Source organism: Sceloporus occidentalis, unplaced genomic scaffold, assembly GCF_023333645.1.
Source record: "Sceloporus occidentalis isolate IW3139 unplaced genomic scaffold, rSceOcc1.0.p SCAF_29, whole genome shotgun sequence".
NCBI lineage: Eukaryota > Metazoa > Chordata > Lepidosauria > Squamata > Phrynosomatidae > Sceloporus > Sceloporus occidentalis.
Genome location: NW_028317009.1, coordinates 4,840,333 through 4,860,282, shown reverse-complemented (window position 1 = coordinate 4,860,282; position 19,950 = coordinate 4,840,333). Strand labels below are relative to the sequence as shown.

Here is a 19,950-nt window from a genome sequence, read left to right as displayed (position 1 = left end):
CTTTTTTTTAACCATTTATGTGCCAGGTGGCCAAACAGGGCATGGAGAATCAATTATTTATAACACATCGGGAATGCATGAGCAACACAGCGTAACCCCCGCAGGGCACCCGGCCAGTGTATATACAAGAAGAGACGGCGCGCGGGTGATTCCGTACGTCAGAAATTAGACCGAAAGCCTAAAAAAGGCCATTAAAGCATGCGTTTCATAGATTTAAAAAGGTAGGCAGGTAGCGAATGGCATCACCATGTAGGTGGGCATGTTTGCTGCCCCCAGAGAAATTGGTGCCAAAGGCAAGTGCTAGGTAGGGGATCCAGCCCAAGCCATCTTTGTCGGGAATAATTCTAAGCAAACTTTTATTTTATTTCTAAGTGGAGATCACAAGACTTTGTGAGGTAAAGGAAGAAGAGAATGGATTCCAGGATGACCCATTAAACAGAAGATATACAGAGCACCATATAGCGGAGACGTTATTAAAAGGAGACGCCAAAGACTTGAAGTTGAGATGTAAGAGAGAGGAGCGCTTGTCACGGGCAACTTTCCCTCTGGGAAAAGATCACTCAACGAGTATTATCAGATCGTTAAAGGATCCCAAACTCCAGCTCGTTAACACAATCCGATCGAGACAATGGATCTATCCTTCCGTTATAAAGATGCCAAACCTCCTCGAAGGCACCACGCCGAGGAAACGTAACTAATAAAGGACATTAAAACACAGCACAAGCCTGCGAGGAGAGCAGAATTTAACTGCACCGAGCTACGAGGGGTAAAAGCTCGGCTTTTCCATTCTGACGGCAGATAACATGTTCAGATGCTATCCAGAACAAACTCTGGACTCCACCAAGACATACAGATAATATCACCAAGGATTGCGCTCTTTAGCCTGTTCACTTAACCCTATCTGGGCCAGAAGGAATGGGCTTAGTGTATAAATGCACCGTGTTTCTCTGTTCTTTTCTCTGTTAAAAGGCTCCTCGCGCTGGTCCGGTGTCTCTCCTGCCGCGGCTTTCTCCAATATTGACGGAATTACGCATATGGAGGCATGAGGTCCAGACAGCTGTATTCCGTGACTCACGATCCCCAGCTGCTGAGACATCAGGAGATAAACATTACGAGGACAGGAATCCAGCTCGATGTGCGAGCCGCAGACCCTTAATGCATCCACCAGGACCGCGCTTAAAGGTGCATCGGTACGCAGAACGCTTGGGGATTCGGTTATTCAGACACAACCGTGCTTGTGCGTTCCTTGGTACCAGGACTCAGTTACTGGATTAGGCTCAGACTGCACATATGATGCAATGGCTGAAACAATAGGGTCTGGGGTTACATTTACACTCTTCTGCAATTGGTATCAAATGAAGCAATACCTTTCCTAAAAGGAAGCATACTTTCTATACCCCACAGAAACATCAAAAGAGCTCCAGTTTCATAAATGAAATACAGAAACATATCTGCTGATAGTTGCTGCTGTATTATAATATAGGTTGTAATATAACCCATTTGTCTGCAGCGGTCCTAAGCCTAGGCGTATAATCAGCCTAGAGCATAAAACTCCATACATACCTAGACGGACAGATATCTCATCTCACCACAAGGTGGCAGCAGAACACCATTCAACCCACATTGGGCTTTATTCACTAAAGGGAGAGTCGTGCTTTTAACTCTGTCCCTTCACTACTCATTATGAAGGCAGTAGGTTTCTCTAGCAAGAAGAACTGGCCTTACTCTGTATAAAGCATAATTCAATGTGTAATGGGTTCAATATACATTACACAGGGCCAGCCAAGCTCTTCATAATGTATATGGAAGTCCAGGAGCTAAATCAAACTCTCCTGTCAACTCTCCCTTTAGTGAATAGAGCTCATCGAGCGATATTCACTGACTTAATAATTCACAGAACTGATCATGTCTTCTCCCTGTATACATTATTCAGGGCCAGCTCGGCCCTTCATGCAGCTGAGACTTACCAGAGCTGACCCGTCACAATGCAGTGAAGTGCGGCTGTTATTCCCCGGGTAAAGCGCGGCTGTTATTCCCCGGGTAAAGCGCGGCTGTTATTACCCGGGTAAAGCGCAGCTGTTATTACCCGGGTAAAGTGCAGCTGTTATTCCCCGGGTAAAGTGCGGCTGTTATTACCCGGGTAAAGTGCAGCTGTTATTACCCGGGTCACCGGATACATTTCATGACTTGCTGTTACACTGCATCACAATGTATTTCTCTTATCCTAGTCACAGATTTGTATCAATAAGGAAGCAGAAAGCAGAGACTTTCTTTGCGGTTTCTGCGGGGTAACTTGGCAGTAACGTGATGTGGAGCCTGATGCAGGCACGGCGTGTAACGCGAGGCGGTATACACGGTGCCGGGTATGTGCACATATGTCTGCGCGGGGCTGGGCTGCTGCGGCTGGCCCCCTGGCTCTGGCTGTCAGAGCTCATACAGTTACATGTGCTGTAACACGCGGCGCGCCCGCAGGCTGCTCCACGCTGTCAGCCCACATATGCTCAGCTCGTGTCACAGGAGCCGGGGTGTGAGGCAGATCCTGCGCGCCACCTGCCTGGCTGCTCCCCACATCTCTGGAGTCATCCCAAGCCAGAAGAACCAAGCGAGGCCCCAGACTATTGGGAACCACCGCGTGTTATGTACACACAACAGGGTATTATACCCAGGGGCAGGTTCCTCTAGCTGCCCGAAGCTCACCATTGGGCCCACAGCAGCCCAATGGTGATGTGGTGTATGACGGGCAGGCAGAGCAGCGGGTATCTGTAGGACGCGCAGGCAGAGCAGCGGGTATCTGTAGGACCCGCAGGCAGAGCAGCGGGTATCTGTAGGACGCGCAGGCAGAGCAGCGGGTATCTGTAGGACCCGCAGGCAGAGCAGCGGGTATCTGTAGGACGCGCAGGCAGAGCAGCGGGTATCTGTAGGACCCGCAGGCAGAGCAGCGGGTATCTGTAGGACGCGCAGGCAGAGCAGCGGGTATCTGTAGGACGCGCAGGCAGAGCAGCGGGTATCTGTAGGACGCGCAGGCAGAGCAGCGGGTATCTGTAGGACGCGCAGGCAGAGCAGCGGGTATCTGTAGGACGCGCAGGCAGAGCAGCGGGTATCTGTAGGACGCGCAGGCAGAGCAGCGGGTATCTGTAGGACGCGCAGGCAGAGCAGCGGGTATCTGTAGGACGCGCAGGCAGAGCAGCGGGTATCTGTAGGACGCGCAGGCAGAGCAGCGGGTATCTGTAGGACGCGCAGGCAGAGCAGGGGGTATCTGTAGAACGCGCAGACAGAGCAGCGGGTATCTGTAGGAAGCGCAGGCAGAGCAGCGGGTATCTGTAGGACGCGCAGGCAGAGCAGCGGGTATCTGTAGGACGCGCAGGCAGAGCAGCGGGTATCTGCAGGATGCGCAGGCACTGCAGCGGGTATGTGAAGCAGCCAGCAGGGGGGGCCGCTGAGTTGGGACATGTAGCATTTGGTGGACATGGGCCGACAGCTTGGAGGACCTGCACAATCGCTGTGTGGCTGCCAGTGCCGTAGCGGTGTACACAGAGCAGAGTACGCACAATGTGCTGATGATACTATAACACAGTTCAGGAAGAACACACTGCCACCAAAAACGAAAAGACCTCCACATCTCTACAACCATGCAAGTCCCTGCTACCAACAGACCACCAGATATCAGCACAGAGACCCCCCCGACTATCACCCCGACCACCAGGATCACAAACGGCATTCCTAGCCTGTATGCCACCAAGCCGCTCATTCCCCTCCGCCGTCACTTTGTGACTTTTCGCTGTCTCTGTGCCCTTGATGAATGTCACCGAGCCGTCTGAACATCGTGATGAGAGACAACTTTCTGCTCCAACGCTCTGCACTCCCCGCTGTGCGCTTCACATCACTGCGGATCCCGCACCCGCCGGCGCCCCCTCTCCGCTCACCAGTGACCCCGCTGCTGCCGTCCGGAGGGATGGGGGCAGCTGAGCAGATGTTGGCTGCCAGGGGCACTCTCAGGCCCGGGCACGGCCACTTCACATCACGCCAGCGCAGCACAAAGCATATTCTCTGCGTCCTCCGCACCAGCTGAAGGATTCGCGCGGCCCTGGGCCCGGATGCCCCGGGGAAGAGACACCAGCGTGCCTTACTACTTAAAATTACGGAAATGCCATCGCTTATATGCGGCTCAAACAGAAGGAGAAGCAAAACGAGGATAGAGGAGGCAGAACTGGTCCTCGGGAGCCACAAACGGGCCGACGTCTGGGGTCATTACGGAAAGTTAATAACGGCGCTGGACAGGAAAAGTGACGGGTTTAGCTTAATAGGATTCCTGATTGTGATAAATCTGCTTCTGTTTCTCCCAGGTATCCTCTAAAGGTCAGGCTTAGGGATAAAACCTTTTAATGGCTGCACTGTCCAGTAAGAGACAGCGTCCGGGGGGGGGGGGGGGGGCGTGGAATTTATTTAAGGACGTGAAGATGGAATTCGGGGAAACAGAGCCGCATCCGGCTTCTTATAAGCCTGCGTTGTATGGAGTGAGTGGGGAAAATCCAAAGAGCTAAGCCGCGATTATGAAACACAATATTCTGATTTCTGCCGAGCCACAGATATCTTTGATCTTCATGTTTTTGTGAAGTTCGGCTCCTTCGACGGCTCTGGGCTTCTCGGATAAATGGGTTAGACAGAGATTCTGTACAAAGGCTTCTTGAAGGTCACAAAGGCGTTTGGCAAGGTCGCTACGGGTAAAGCTCTTTGAGAGGGGAGCATCTCGAGCTCGTGGCCACGTAGGGATCTTTAAATAATTAATGTACGCTCCGTGTTTGTCTTGTGGTCATGGAGGGTCACCGAGGGGGTGATAAGGCGCTGGTCCGGTGCCCACGCTGGGTATAAGCCCTGGATGGCAGCTTGTGCCATAAAAGTAGTGTTTCAGGGAGGGGGTTCTCAGGGGGAGCGGCAGACGCACGCTGCCAGGGGAAGGATCGTGTGAGGATAGGACGAGCCGTGTATATAGCGGCAATAAAACCAGCGGAGCCTGGAATTTTTATCTGGCAATAAAAGATAATGTCTGCAATAAAGAAACTCGCAAGCCCAGCACCCTCAGGCGTGCATTCCTCCGTCTGCCGATCGCTGCAGACACAGCACGGGCACAGCGACGGGCACGCGGGGGGCTTCACGTCACAAAGCACAGAGAATGCAGGGTTAGGATACAGAGAGCTCGGCATTAAAAGCAGGGCGCTGTTTCTATAGCGATGGCACCATTTCTACCCATTGGCGCCGGGGTTGTGGTGTACATGTAACTCACCTAGCCCCCATAGATGCCGGGTGAATGGGGGGCAGAAAGGAGGGCTTATGGGGTCTCCAGTGACACAGGTCTGACCAGGCGCTGCATTACCAGGTTAAAGGTCCGGCATTTACACGCGCGGCACCGGCTGCGTGCGAGACGTGAGATCTGGCATCACGAGGGAGTCCGCGGCGCGCCGCCGCAGGAAGGGCGCCCCATTGTTTGAGGCACTTATTGTGAGTATGAAGCCTGGCAGGCTGTAATGAAGTTGGCTGATGGCTTAATCGCCTGCAGCCATTAGCGGGTAATTGAATGCTTGGGTATTCCATGTATGATGTGGCTGCCAGATTCGAACGTGCGCCGAAAGTGAATAAAAATTAGGAAAAAAGGGGGAACCGCACAAAAATATACACAGGAAGGACCAAGAACCCGGAGACAGAGCGAGCGAGAGAGAGAGGGGCAAAGACTGAGACAAGGCGGCAATAATGTTACTGGGAGCGCCCGGGAATAGACGGAAATCTTTGATTTTAGCCTTTAATCAAACAAAATAAAGAGCGAATGTTTAAGAATGCCAATAAAGCGCAGCAAATCACACGTCTCTGGCCCCAGAGCGGAAACGCATCCACCGCCCTCAGAATCAGGACTTTGATGGAACCTGTGAGTTATCACTCTTACTGTGTGGATTATGCATGTATTGGCCCCTAGGTGGGTTTTGCGTGTCACCGGCCTCGTGGCTAGGGCAGGAGGCTAATTGCAGAAAAAAAACGGCCATGTGTTCCCACTCAGAGCCCCATTTATCAAACCAATTCCTCTGGAATTTTATTAACGATTTGGCCTCCGCTATCCCACCTCCCCCTCCGTCCAGACCCTCCGCTCTCCCTCTCTCATTACCCACGGCTGGACTGGCCCAGAGATGGATCGTTAGCGGGCGGCCAGCTATTTATTCCCTGCTGGGCCCTGCCTGTCATGGCGAGAGTTATGAATGGGCCCGTGCGCTCTGTATTGATCGGGGCTGCCAGGAGATGTCACTGGTATCGGGGACATGCCAGACAAAACGGCCCTGTCGTTAACCCTTCTCTGCCCAGGCCACTGGTGTACAGTTACGCTGCGCTAGTATAACAATGCCCTTCTCTGCTGGGGGTCATGATATATATATATATATATATATATATATATATATATATATATCTTATTAACACGTCTGCTATTGCTCTGTAACTCCGGATGGAATGACGGTATGACTGCAGCACTGGATATTGTTCTATGCTTCTTTGTGTACAGCTATGCGAGAGGTTAAACCCTCTATGACTCCCGGTGTGATCACAGCGCTGCGCACGTACATATCACTTTGCACGCAATCACAATAGCTCGCTAACACATATCTGATTTTCTCAACTTACTACCAAATATCATTCCTTTGCGTTTCATATTGGATACGCCGTTCGCCTAATTATCACGTTCATTACATACATCTAAGAAAAAAATGAAACATAAAACAAATCCTATGGTGAGCGATGTCACTTCTCTCTGACATCATCGCTCTCCAATGAGAGGCGTTATTATCAGTTCACCTGTGCCAAGCTCAGCTCCTTTCTTCTACCTTTACTCAGGTAGCTGTCAGAGGCAGAAGAAATCACTGAGATGGGTACAGATGGATGGCCATTCACTGGGGCGAGAACTTAGGAATTCATTGCCAGTAAGCGGACGCCCCCAGAGCTATTCACGGCTCAAAGCTTTAAACGGATGCTCAGGTGATCCCAGGTCACTAACGGTATTATTATTACGCAGGTTAGATAAACGTTAGGTGAACTTACTGTCCGCAGCACCCATCTTCTTCTTTCAGCCTCCTATGGCTCTCCTGGGGTCATTCAGTCCTTAAGTACTCGGACGATACCCAGATTAAACGTCTCTGCTCATATACCTGCTAAAGACAAACCTACTGTATGTTATATACACAGTGCGTAAAGAGCCATACAGATGCGGAGCAAACGGCGGTAACGTTCCCCCAACGAAGAACTTTGAAACAAAACAGTTCTTTATGAATAAGGCACAATACAGTACCAGAGGCTGATACAGAGGATCATTCCAGTAATAACATCAGATTGCCCTGCGTGCAGATATGGTAGCACTCCGCACGCTACTACGCGGCTCTGCGGGTCATCGCAGTATATCGCTCTGCAGGTAATCAGACTGTAATGTTCTGCGTGTTATCACACAGCTCCGCAGGTAATTACAGTACACTGCTCTGCAGGTTGTTCTACCGCTCTGCCCGATGTAGTCATTACAGCAAATGGCTCGGTTTATTTACATGTCCCTCCATGAGTATTTACAGCGTAAAGCTCTGCACGTTACGGCAAGATCATAATATATTGCTGTGTGTGTCACATTACAGCTCTGCAGGTAACCCCAATACCCGGCTCTGCGTGCACTATGGTATATTTCTCTGCCCCTGGTTATACCGCTTTGTCACTACAGTACGTTGATCTCGTGTAATCCCTCCGCTCTGCATGTAATTAAGGAATATTGCTCTGCATGAAATGGCAATATACTGCTCTGCATGCAATAAAAGCATATTGTTCTGCGTGAAGTATTAAAAATGAATTACATCGCATTGCTGCGCGTGGACGGAGCGTGATTATAATACATGTCCTTATTGATATGATTTACAGAATGGTAGTAAAAGAGTCGTCGGTATTATTCTTTCTTTTATTTTCCATTTGTAATGCCAGCACACGTATGAGAGTTAACACACGTTCAATCTCCAGAGCTGCGGCTGCTTTACCCCATGTGCCCTTAGCGGAGCAGTTTGTCACAGAGGATAGAGAATCGCTCGCGTTCTCGTTGCTGATAGTGTACTTTGCACTCTGCCCGACAGTGTCAGTTGGCCACGCTGTGACCACGTGCAGCAGATCACGGAGGACGTTACTCCACGTGGTGTACCGTGTGCTGTTTGTGAGCACAGGTGATCAGACGGTGAATTACGTATGTGATCACGGACAGGCTCCTGCGTGTTGTGATTGTGCCTTTAGTATTAGGCACACACTAATGTAAAATTCAGGTGGAAGATTTTGGAAGCCAGTTTGATTTTTTTCACAAGCCAAGAGTACATCACCTGGACCCTATACTTTGTTTCCATCAATGGCAATGCGTTACAGGACGGATGGTTATATAGGCAGAAGCTTCTGCATACGTAATGCGCCCCAGCCCTATAGCGCGGGTTCCCTATATCAATAGAGCGCTCTATGCACTCTACATATTTACCCTGCGAGAGCTCTGCATCGTCTGCATGCATGCTTGTGTATGGACAGTCCTCTTTGGGATTCTGGGCGCATGCATAAGGCCCTGACCCATGTGTGTTCAGATGAGGTCCTCTAGGATATTCACTCCCCCCTTCTCATTGGGGATAGAAGTGCAAAAGCAGTTGCTTTTTATTGATTTTTCCCATCTGGTTTCGGGGAATTTCTTCCACTCGGATGAGCTCAGCGGGAATGCAGTACGGGGCCATGACCTCCCTAAATAAGAGAGGGGAGCCAGGCTTAGTCAGTCACTAGGCAAAATCACACAGCTTCACAGCAGGAGGAGGAAAAAAACACACGCAGAGTCTGATGAGGTATAGGAGGGGAGACAGAACGGCTCACACTGTGATGTACACAAGGACGCAATTTGATTAAGTCACGTGGTTCGCTCCCCAATCACTGCTACACACTGTGAATTTACTAAGCGCTCAATGACTACTACTCCTATGATCCTAGGCCAACATCTGGCCCACAGTGATGAAAACCACTCCCTTTTTGCTTCTTTAAGATCCTCCTCACCTGGCCCATTCCTTCAGTTCCTGCAATGACAGCGCATGCCCGTCCCGCAGTTTCACAATAGCCGCCACGCGCTGGCCCCAAGTCACATCTGGGGCCCCGATGATTGCCACATCTAGAGTGAGGGAAAGGGGAGAGAGCTCAGCGGACGTGTCCCGATCACAGAGAATGTCCCCAGTTATCATTCAGCAGAGAAAACGACAAACCTGTAATGCTGGGGTGAGCCAGCAGATGGCGCTCCACTTCCAAAGCGCTAATCTTGTACCCTCCGCTCTTAATGATGTCCACAGAAGTCCGGCCGAGGATCCAGTAGGTGCCGTCTTTGTATACAGCCGTATCGCCTGGAGAGGGGAAGAAACACACGCAGCTTAGACCCATACACAGCTACACAGCTCTATCAATTTCAGTAAGAACCATGGCTACCCAGCACTGTGTCCACTGCCAGACCCATGTGCCGAGGTCTGCCAAACGTATATGCACCATGTTAATATTTAGCCTATTTAAATAAGTGCTTAGTGGCTATCTCTGTACAGACCCTTTAAAGAGTCTCCAGTGCACCTGAAGCAGTGAAATTTTCTATCAAGTCTATAAATATATTTAAAAAGAATCACATATTGATACACACGTTGTGATCAAATAACCCCTGCTATCTCGTCTACATACGGCCCTGGATCCTTTTTGACTGTCCTGTATGTGTTCGAGCGGGATATTCACCCCCACCTTCTCCCTGGGCACATCCACCTCCCTTCTCTCACTCTCGGAGACGCATCAACAGTCCTCCATCTGGTGGCATACATCACGCTCTTCATTTCAGTTTATTAGCCAGAATAAATCATAAATATTTCATTGTACATCAGCGCGGCCGGCGGGGGGAGCCGAGTCATCCATCTCGTGCCCGCTCTTTGAAACCTGCCACCCGCCAATAACCCTTCCACTCTATTAAACAAGATTGATACAGTGCTGGAATCTGCTCGCGGCACATGGGGGCAAGACAGCTCCTGGGACTCTGCTCTGGAATCCCTGACACTCCGAAACCCGTGGTGTAACCTAACAAATACCAGAGGCTTGATGTCATGTTTCACTGTAAGCCTGCTGGAGAAGAGGACCAGAAGAATAACATATACCGTAATAAAATATTTAGACTGATGAACTGGTCCTCTGGACATAGTAAGAAACCAGTTGTGCTTTTGTAGTGGACCTGTTCACCAGGATGATTTAAATATCATACCATACATAGTTACTGGTTCGTTGTAATAAAGCGCTTCTCTAAAACTGCGCTTAGGCATCATTTCTATGTCAATGAGAAATCCAAGACGCAATTTGTATTAATACAGCACTGATAAGTTCCTTGGTTTCCCTTTAAAACGGGCTCTGCAGTTCCCTTCCGTCTTGCAAGCCTCACACCTAATGCATCGTTGGTCATTACTGCTCATCGCAAACATTCAACAATCACACGAGATCCGTACAAACACAGATGCCCGTTTTACACGCCATGGATGTACATTCACACGGGAGCCGCTGTCACAGAGCAGAGGTTTAAGCCTGTATGTATATGTGGGCCCACAAGGCACGACCCCAACATTTCATTATGCGACAGCGACACTTTTCAGCCCATAGGCATGAAATAAAGCTTGGAGCCCGGGCTCCTGCCGACGCCTGTACCTGCGCTGCGTTTTAAGATGACGACAAGCTCACTTTGAATCCAAATGCGCCCCAACAATAATCTGTGTAAAAGAAATTAACTATTCCCTGTCCTCACAAAACCAAAGCTATTGGTATCCAAGTGAGCTGGCTTCGGGTACCTGTTTTAAACCAGCCATCTGGAGTAAAAGCCTCCTGCGTCTCTTGGGGCTTGTTCCAGTACTCTCGGAATACGGCGGGGCCACGGACCTGCAATTCCCCCTCTCGATTCTCTAGACCAGGGGACACCTACGAAGAAAACTATACAGATTAACCATTGTCTCACAAGATCCGCAATCCCCACCTCCCATCCCGCACGCAAGCCCCCCTTAGCGCAGATGGTGTTGACCTAAAATGATTTGCACAGTTTTGGTAATGCGCCCACATCTTTTGGAAAACATCTGCTTCGCGGGGCATCTGCCGGTTGGGAGTCTTGGCACAGACTGGCGTCAGTTGGCAGAAATAAGGGGGGACAAAAACATAGAGACGGGTGTGAATCCATCGTATGTTTGCTTTTCCGTATGGTGGGCGTGTTAACCCTGTCTGTCCCAAGGAGGGGAAGATTTGCATGCCGGCACTAATTCTAATTAACCTGACCATGGCAAGAGGGGGCAATATCCATTACCAGCGGGACAGAAGGCTGAAATCCACATTACTAAAGAAAACATTTACCCTGAAAAACATTTTATTGTCGGATTTCAGAGGTTTTTCATGCTATTTTGTTATGAAATTAATATTAATGTGGAGCGCAAAAGACAAAAGGCGAAATGACACTGCTTAATCTAAAGCCATCTGTTTAACAAAAAACATTCATTAAATTAAAAGCCAGTCTTATTCCCTGTTGACTTTAACGCTGCTTCCTAAAAATCCCAACTTCCAAGTTTCCAAACAGAGGTCTAGCACTCCCGCCGTGGATTTGGGCCGCATCGTCCAAGGCTGTATATGTGCCGTGCTGAGCGAGCAAGTTTTCTTTCAACATCTTTGACCCAACCATTAGATTGAACCCAAACGCAACACTAGAGTAGACATGCCAAAAAATAGGGCTAGGTGAACCAAACGCTTGCTGTTAATGAATTAACTCTAATTTCCCCTGACAATGCCCTATATGCTAATAAAAGGGGCTTCACATACTCTGGTACCCGTTACATCTCCGTAAGCATGGGTAGTGTACGAGCGGCCTTCTCTCTGGGGGTTTGGAGATGCGATGCGGACTTCCACTCCTGGTAGGGGGTTACCCACTGAGCCTGGAGGAGACACAAGCGGTAGGTAAGGTCTTGTCACTCAATGCTCTTAAACATTACCCATAGCCTCTAGATCCATAGGGGATTACAAAGATGTTCTGCACAACGTCACGAGAGAAAAAAAAAACAGAACAGAATCATACGTTAGGCACCAACTTCAGCATGTGCAAGGGACCTAATTCATTTAAACATTCGTTAGTGGATGGCTTCTGTACATCAGCATTAGCCGAGTGCTGCATACTGACAGTCAATTTAGTAATGGAGACAGCATGGAAATAACAGTGATCTTTCATCATCTCTGATCCGCAAAAACACGAAGATAACAAAAAACTGTTTATCTGCCGCTTACACGTGCGATAAATGTAGTGCGTGTGCGAGCGGCTTCCCGGCAGCTGACAAGCTGTTTAACCTCTGACCTGTACGAGGACCCCCTTCAGTCAAGTGATGTGGGGGACGTGTTACGGTGCCCTACAGACAAAGGGAGCTTACAAGCAATTTGCACATTAAGAGTCTGGTTCAAGTGGCGTGCAATAAGACACCAGCCTGGCGACAGACAGTAAGTCTCAAGACAGACAAATAAATGTGATAAACACTTTGTAGCTACAATCTATGCCTATTAGAGCGCACCAAAACCCGAGATGAATGCTTTTTAAGGGAGAATGGAGTCAGGGCTGCACATACGCTGTACACAAAATGAAACAGTTTTCAGTCTTGATCGCTGGGCTGCGTGTGCACAGATCACATCCCCGCCATAGCAGGAATAGACGCCTGGCCTTTGCCGCACACACTCCCACCCCTGTCCTGCTCTTGCCTGCAAGAGCAGAGCTCTGTAATTGGCGATGCGCTGCATGCGCCGGGCTCTGGGGGGTCCACACGCGGCTGTGTACAGAGGGGCCCTGAGAGAATTGAGACAGGCCGCTGATAAGACACACAGCGATCCGCCTGTCACAATGAGCCAGGTCCCCGCTGGAGCAGCTATTAGCCAACTGTGATCTAAACCTCCAATTAAAGCGCTGATTAGAGCCGGCGAGGCGTGAGCTGCGCATGAATAATTCATAGCTCTGTGCGTGAAGAGCAGAGAGAGAGAAACTCAAGCAAAGTCAGCAGCATTAACCCCTTCGTAGCAAGTGCTGTCTACAGCCACCTTATAAACCAACGATACATATACAGTCTAATCACGAGGTCGGCTGCATGAGCAAGCGCTCCAGGTGGGATTTTATAAGCTTTGGATACTAAATCTGTTTATCATTCCACTTGGTGCCTAAAGATCAGAGATGGTGAATTGGTGAATTTGAAACTTGAACCAAACTTCCCAGCTTCAATTATAGCACTTAAAAGGAAGAGGCACAGACCCAGCTATCAGTTTCCAGTTTTACGTGAAAAACTCTAATAAAGAGATGCTCGTTGTTACCCGCACTATGACAGCACATGTGGCGAGACCCATTCAGGAGTTGTATAGTCCTTGCTACATTAGCTTCCTGTAGTCCATCACTCCAAGTTTCAATCTTTTCATACCTGGAACACGTACTCCATTTAGCGGGTTGGTCAAAGCCATGCCAATCTCAGTCATGCCATATCTCTCCAATAAGGTGTGGCCGGTGATGTCTCTCCAACGCTCCAGAACTGGCACGGGAAGAGCGGACGAGCCGGACACCATTAACCTGGGGCGGCAAGAACACAGCAGGCAAAACCCTGAAGGTGACAGCCTACGTGAAACGTTTAAAAACAGCTCACCTGTTTCCTCTTACCTAAGATCCAGGCTCGTTTTGGTGAGGGGGAACCGTAGGACTTTAATTTGCGAAAGCCAAAGTCGCCAGAGAGTCCTCATTAATTATCGTAGTTTAGACTTCTCCCACAACAGCGTAGACCTGTCAGCTGGCATTGCTCTGATATGATAAATAGGGAGTACCTGATTTTATCTTGGCACGCCGCCCGCACAAAGTCTTGAACGCTGGGCCGGGTAAATTGACGTTCGTAGTGATCAATCAGCTTGCAGTAGACGGTGGGCACAGCCATAAACACATTGATGGAGGACACCTCTCGGCTGAGGAAGTGCTCCCATACCTACAACAATTAGTAGTTGGGGAACACAAGTTAGGGTGCTGCCGAGACAACGAGGATCCATAGAAAACAACTTTGGAAATTCCAAACAAGTCCTAGGGCCACGCTGGCCACAGACCCAAGGAGCTCCGTTATATCAGTTCCACTTGGTAGGTAATCCAATTATTGGCAGTAAAGCCGACCTAACGCCCTTCCCTGCTGAGGAACAGCACACATTACCGTAGAGCCGCCATATAACGAATAATGACTATATTTAAAAAAAACATTCAAGCAAACGTGAGCAGAGACATCTAAACCAGCTTTAAATGCAGTATTGTATCAAATTTTAAAGCAAGTGTACATGTTTTTGACTTTTTTTTTTTTTTTTTAGGTTTTTATCCGCTATTAGGGGGAACAGCACTGTCCGGTTTTTAACGACAGGCATAAGGCTGGCCGGTTCATATTAAACCGTCGCTGAATCGCTCCCTTGAGGATCATCTTTGTGAGCGACCCAGGACAGCAGCAGAATTCTCAAGGCTCCACTTAACGTGCCATTCATTTTGTGGCCAGTTACTCTGTAACGCGTTATTAAGTAAAGATTTCTAATACACCGATTTTATTTTATGAACCATAGGATCTGCAAAGTGATAACGTGGACTACAAAACGCAAGCGTTGAGCAAACTGTCACGAACAAGACACAAATTTACTTTGGCTCTTAACGAAGTCACCCAAGGCTTAAGGTGATTTCCCACCTCTGTGTCTGGGACATATTTATTTTTAGACCTTGCATTCTCCCGTCCTTTCCTATTCCTGAAGACGAAGCCTGCGCGCTCGGATAAATGAAAGGTGAGCCTCCCTCGGCCAGACGTCTTCAGAGCACTTGCACAAAACTCCAGCCTTGATATTCCCAAGAGTGGTTCGCAGCCTTTTCTCCCCCTTCCTCCTCCTAAAGAACAATTCTCTCCCAAACACTTATAGTATTAATGTGCTTTACTGCAGCTGAGAGAGACATCAAACACACAGAACAACCTTTAATTCAACACAGTTAGACAGAGAGGGATGCTGATATAAAAAAAAACCCCACACACTGTGTAAATAACGGATATCTCACCACAGCCTTAAATATTTATATAGTAAAAAGGACGCGCTCATATCTGGTACTTTTATATAGTTTTTACATTATTTGCCAGTTGTAAAGGGAATGATTAAAAGCTTAGGTAGTGAGGTTATATGTAAGTTAATGGAGAGCGCTTGTGAAAAATTAATTCCGTCTTGCTATATTCATTTTTCATTAGCGCCCTGCATTAAAGAAACGATCTGCATCTGCGTACTGGAGTTAAGATTTGGAACGAGGAGGAGGAATTCGGAAGCAGAGAGAGACAAAAGAGGTTCAATTAACACTGCAATTCTCCTCCTGTATGCTCATCATTTAACACTTTGCACCTAAAATGCTCTCGGATGGAGCCAACTAAACCAATTTGGCCCAGGCAGGGTGTATATCGTGTCCCTGATTCCTGCACTGGCTAAGCTATTTATCTAGCCTTCCTCGAGACGAGATGCTGGTGTCCTGACATCTCGAACAACAACACAGAATAAAATATTATTCCTCATGGGCTGGGTCTCAAAAACCAGCATTTTGTTGTCTCTGCCGCCCATCATAAGAGATGGCGTAGAGTGAAAATTGGGTAATTACCGAGTGATGGAGTTTGGGAAAGGAAAACAATTCTTGTCCAGCCAAGACGCCAGTAATTTGGTGGCACATCGTGGTAGACTTTGTCTTACCGTCTCTTATAATTTCCAGTGTATCATCTACTTACCGTGACCAAACTGTAATATGGTGCAGCCTCGCCACCAGCTATTAATATTGGTTACAATATTTGCAATCAGCCCGTGACCTTGGGTTATGAACCTCACCATCTGCTCTCCTCTCTGCGTGTGGTCCAGACAATTCTTAATGGATTTTGTTAAAGGTCTCTAATCGCAGGTTGGTGCTCAAATTCCCAACCTCAAACATGCGGCTCGTCTATTTCTGAGCTAAGTAACACTATATTACTCTGAAAACCTTCTTGAGAGAACGGGCTGAATGCACTCATACTGCACCAAATCGATCTGTTACACAAATTGGCTGCGGACCTGGACACAGCTCCTGGTACAATTTAAATAATTATTTTTGCACCCTATACAATCAGATTTCTTTAAGGATCGGGTTAAATTGCTCTGTTCCTGGAGGACGCATGGTTTCCATTAAAATCTTTTGTTGCAAAACTCTCGGAAGCTTTAGCCATGACATTCACACAGATGTTATACCCTAGCCCTGCTGCTTATGAAGGTGAAATGTAGCTGTTTAAATCACCAATCAATCTGCATCCATCGTAGACCCATGAGGATGTTAATGCAAAGGACAGGCCAGCATTATAAATAGTCCAGCAGGCACCAGGGCCATATGTGTGAACAGATACACCAATATATTCAGCTAACATACATGAAATAGCAGAGTTCAGATACAGGTATGCATCAGTTACCTTTTATGAATACAGGGATGTGGTGGAGTTGAATCTCTGCTTACCTTCTGGGGAGAGAACTCAGGCAGCATGACACATGTGGCTCCTACCCAAAGAGGGCACAGCAGTTTGTTGACCACTCCGTGAACATGATGAAGAGGTAAGACATGGAGTATGCAGTCTTCCTTGGTCCATTTCCACTCATCTATCAAAGCTTTCACCTGAGTACAGCAGAGGACAAATGATGACTTAAGGACAACACATTGGCTTCCGACTGTGCAGTACTTGCGGGGAACACTGGGGGGCGGCGTGGCCTACAGAGGCAGTACCGCATTTATAATGCAACATCAGCAATTTGGTGAGCCATGTATTTCAGAAGCATGGATGATACGATAAACACATATTCATTCCAAAAATACCCTTTCACTAAATATACTTTTTATACTATTACTTATGTCGGCATGTACGAGACAGGTTAACACGCTATCATTCTTGCCTTTCATTGGTCGAATACAATAATACTGGACCTTGCTTGCCTCCCGCCGGCTATATGCATTGTTTCTATAGTGATAAGTGAGGATGTCTTTAGCACATTATACATAGCTCAACCTATCAAGCAGCTTATACTTGGGGAACCTACAGTCTGATATTAGTGGCATAAATGGCATGCTATGACCTGTGCACTGGAAAAATGTAGCCTTAACCGAAATGTAACGTTACTTTGAAATATAAAAACACGGAGGCTTTCATTATCTCCAACCTATACAATCAATCTAATATGCCATAGCATACATGTTCTTCTAAGATCATACACCTGAATGTTTGTCAATACCATTGCGTGCAGATTTTGGTGAGTACTGAGTACACCTTTGGGTCTCCCCGTGGTCCCACTGGTATAGATAATCATGGCTCCTCTTTCTTTCCAGTCCAACTCAGGGTGGTGTTGTTCCACTTCTGAAAGCCCCTCCGCAGGATGGGAAGAGTGAGATCCACCAAGTGCTAGCATAGGAATCCCAAACTTTGCTGCCAAGGGATCCATTAAACTTGTATATTTTTCTTCTGCTACAACCAGTGCACACCTGGAATCTTGAAGCACATATGCTAGCTCTGGAGGAGGATGAGTCCTGCAAAGAGGTACAGCAATGGCACCACTCATCCACGTAGCCCATTGACAGACCACATATGAGGAGTCATTAGGGCAGATGAAAGAGACCCTTTCTGGAGGTTTATCATTGCTCGGACGCCCCAGGAGCCGGGTGATTTCTTTGGACAGTGCAAAGCTTCTAAGGTAGAGATCCTTGTATGAATGATGTCCATTCTGGTCAACCATAGCTATTCTGTCACCAAAAGCCGGTGCTCTAAAAAATATGGGCGCTGCATGGTTTTTATAGAAGGTCCTTGAGGCAAGTCGGAAGCCGGGCTGTTTAAGAATCCCAATTCCAATAAGACCTCTTTTCATACAAGGTGTCAGGGAGTAGTGTCCATGATGGGAGACACTGTACCTCAATGAATTTAAAAAGCCTCCTGCCATGGCCAGGCAATAATAATGTATTACACAACCAAGAAGAAGAAGGCAGCCTTACTTAGGAGTCTTGATAAACTAAAGATAATCACAGGACAATGAAAAAGTTGTTTCTACATCACCAAAGACACCATCTTTCATCTGATTTCATACACTAGAATGAATCTGCAAAGATAAAAAAGACAAATAAGTCGCTGTTGGACTGAGATGTACAGCATGTGACATACTAAAGGACTGACTGAGCAAGAAGGGACATCATGAGAGAAAGAACGATTCTAGAAGGCGGATGAGGAAGGTAATAATGAGCTGAAGGTCAAGAATGGAACATCGGGAAACTTGTCTCAATATAATACAATAATACAATTTAGGGATTAACAAACATGTGCAGATATACAATGTGTATCTTCTCCTTCTCCTGATAAAGTACCAAGCACTGGGGGAAAATGTTGGCACAACATAACAACAACAACAATAATAATAATAATAAATGTCAAACCATAATCTCCCAAACTAATAATAAAAAGGAGTAAGATATTTTAGGATGGCATTACAAACAAATTGATATGTTATTATTTATTAACAAAAACAAAGGGATGTGGATACACTTCACAATGATGCACAAAGGGCACATAACCCTAATTAAATACACAACTGAACAAACTCGGCCCCAGGCGCTGCATCAAGATGTTTCCTAATAAATCTGACCCATTATTTGCACCGTGTAACTCGCTGGCGTTATCTAATTAAAAGATAACAATCATTTCCATTATTTTAACATGTTCTTCGTTTTATCTCTTTGTATCCTACCTTAATTTTTTCCCCATTTTCTGGGATGTCAACCTCTTCTAAAACCAAATCCAGTTTATTTTATATGGAAAAAACTGATTGTACCCCCCAAAAAACTGTGATTTTATATTATAGAATATATATAACTATAACTATATACATATACAAAAAAATTTATATCTCTATATATAATTAACTATATATCTGTGTAGCGATCTATATAAATCTAAATCTATAGCTATATATATATATACACATCTGTATTATATCTGTATAGCTATATATATATATATATATATATATATATATATATATTCATACATACTCCTATTTCCCATTATAGAAGATTTAAAAATATTTATTTATTTATTAATACAACTGAATTGGTAAATATATTTGATGTTGGCTTTTAGGGCTGTGGGGCACTGGCATGCTATGGACACACATCAGGGGGCAGAGGTATTTGGGTCCAAGGGGGGACCGTCCTCCGACACAGGGGCACTTGGGAGGCATGCTTCTGTGTTAGGATGATGTAAAGGGTTTATGCCGACCTTGTGTAAATCAGCCCCCAGCGGTATTTCTTAAAGAAGGTGGCATGTGCCAGGTCCCTGCTGGGAAGGTCAGAGAAGTCGCGCTGCTGTGTATGGGAGCCGGGAGACTGGCACACGCCGCAGGCTTTGGGCTAATAGAGGGATATAATGTGTGACATTCCCACTTCCTTTATAACGCACGCTTCCTGTTCATAAAATAACGTTTTATTCCGCTTTGTAAAGTGTTCTCACCTGACGTGTCCGGCGCAGCACCCGCTCCCCCGGAAACCACGAGTCGGAAAGAAAAGTTCCGCAGAACGAACCGACTCTGCTGTGAATCATTAACATTCTCAACGCTGGTGTGCTGTGCCTAAACAAGCCAGCTCTATGGATGTAAAAATCACTAAAAAGAAAAGAAATATTATAATCCATATATATATAAAACACATTCTTTTGTTATGTTTTTATCATTGGGTAACATAAACGGCTATAGCAAGATCACGGCGTCACATATACATTCTTGATGAAGCCGCTGGCTGATGCTGCACCTCTACGCAACCACATCAAAAACGCATTA

General features: G+C 47.0%; 1 protein-coding gene across 1 annotated transcript; it reads right to left on the bottom strand.

The window, feature by feature from the left end:
* Nucleotides 1-8,654: 8,654 nt before the first annotated feature.
* Nucleotides 8,655-19,721, bottom strand: LOC149299149 (malonate--CoA ligase ACSF3, mitochondrial-like). Its single transcript, XM_089486626.1, has 11 exons — nucleotides 19,626-19,721; nucleotides 19,395-19,525; nucleotides 17,368-17,932; nucleotides 16,601-16,756; nucleotides 13,903-14,057; nucleotides 13,509-13,654; nucleotides 11,884-11,996; nucleotides 10,875-11,001; nucleotides 9,279-9,413; nucleotides 9,076-9,187; nucleotides 8,655-8,772 (listed from the first exon to the last, which is right to left on the bottom strand). Exons 1-11 carry the CDS (start codon nucleotides 19,719-19,721, stop codon nucleotides 8,655-8,657), a joined length of 1,854 nt encoding a protein of 617 aa, XP_089342752.1.
* Nucleotides 19,722-19,950: the final 229 nt, after the last annotated feature.

Excerpts from the sequence above, each read along its gene's own strand:
- LOC149299149 (XM_089486626.1), bottom strand. The coding sequence starts at position 19,721 with ATGTTAATGATTCACAGCAGAGTCGGTTCGTTCTGCGGAACTTTTCTT. Across the intron at positions 14,058-16,600 it reads CTGAGTTCTCTCCCCAGAAG|GTATGGGAGCACTTCCTCAG; the intron begins GTAAGCAGAGAT and ends TAATTGTTGTAG. Across the intron at positions 9,188-9,278 it reads GGCTCACCCCAGCATTACAG|ATGTGGCAATCATCGGGGCC; the intron begins GTTTGTCGTTTT and ends CCCTCACTCTAG.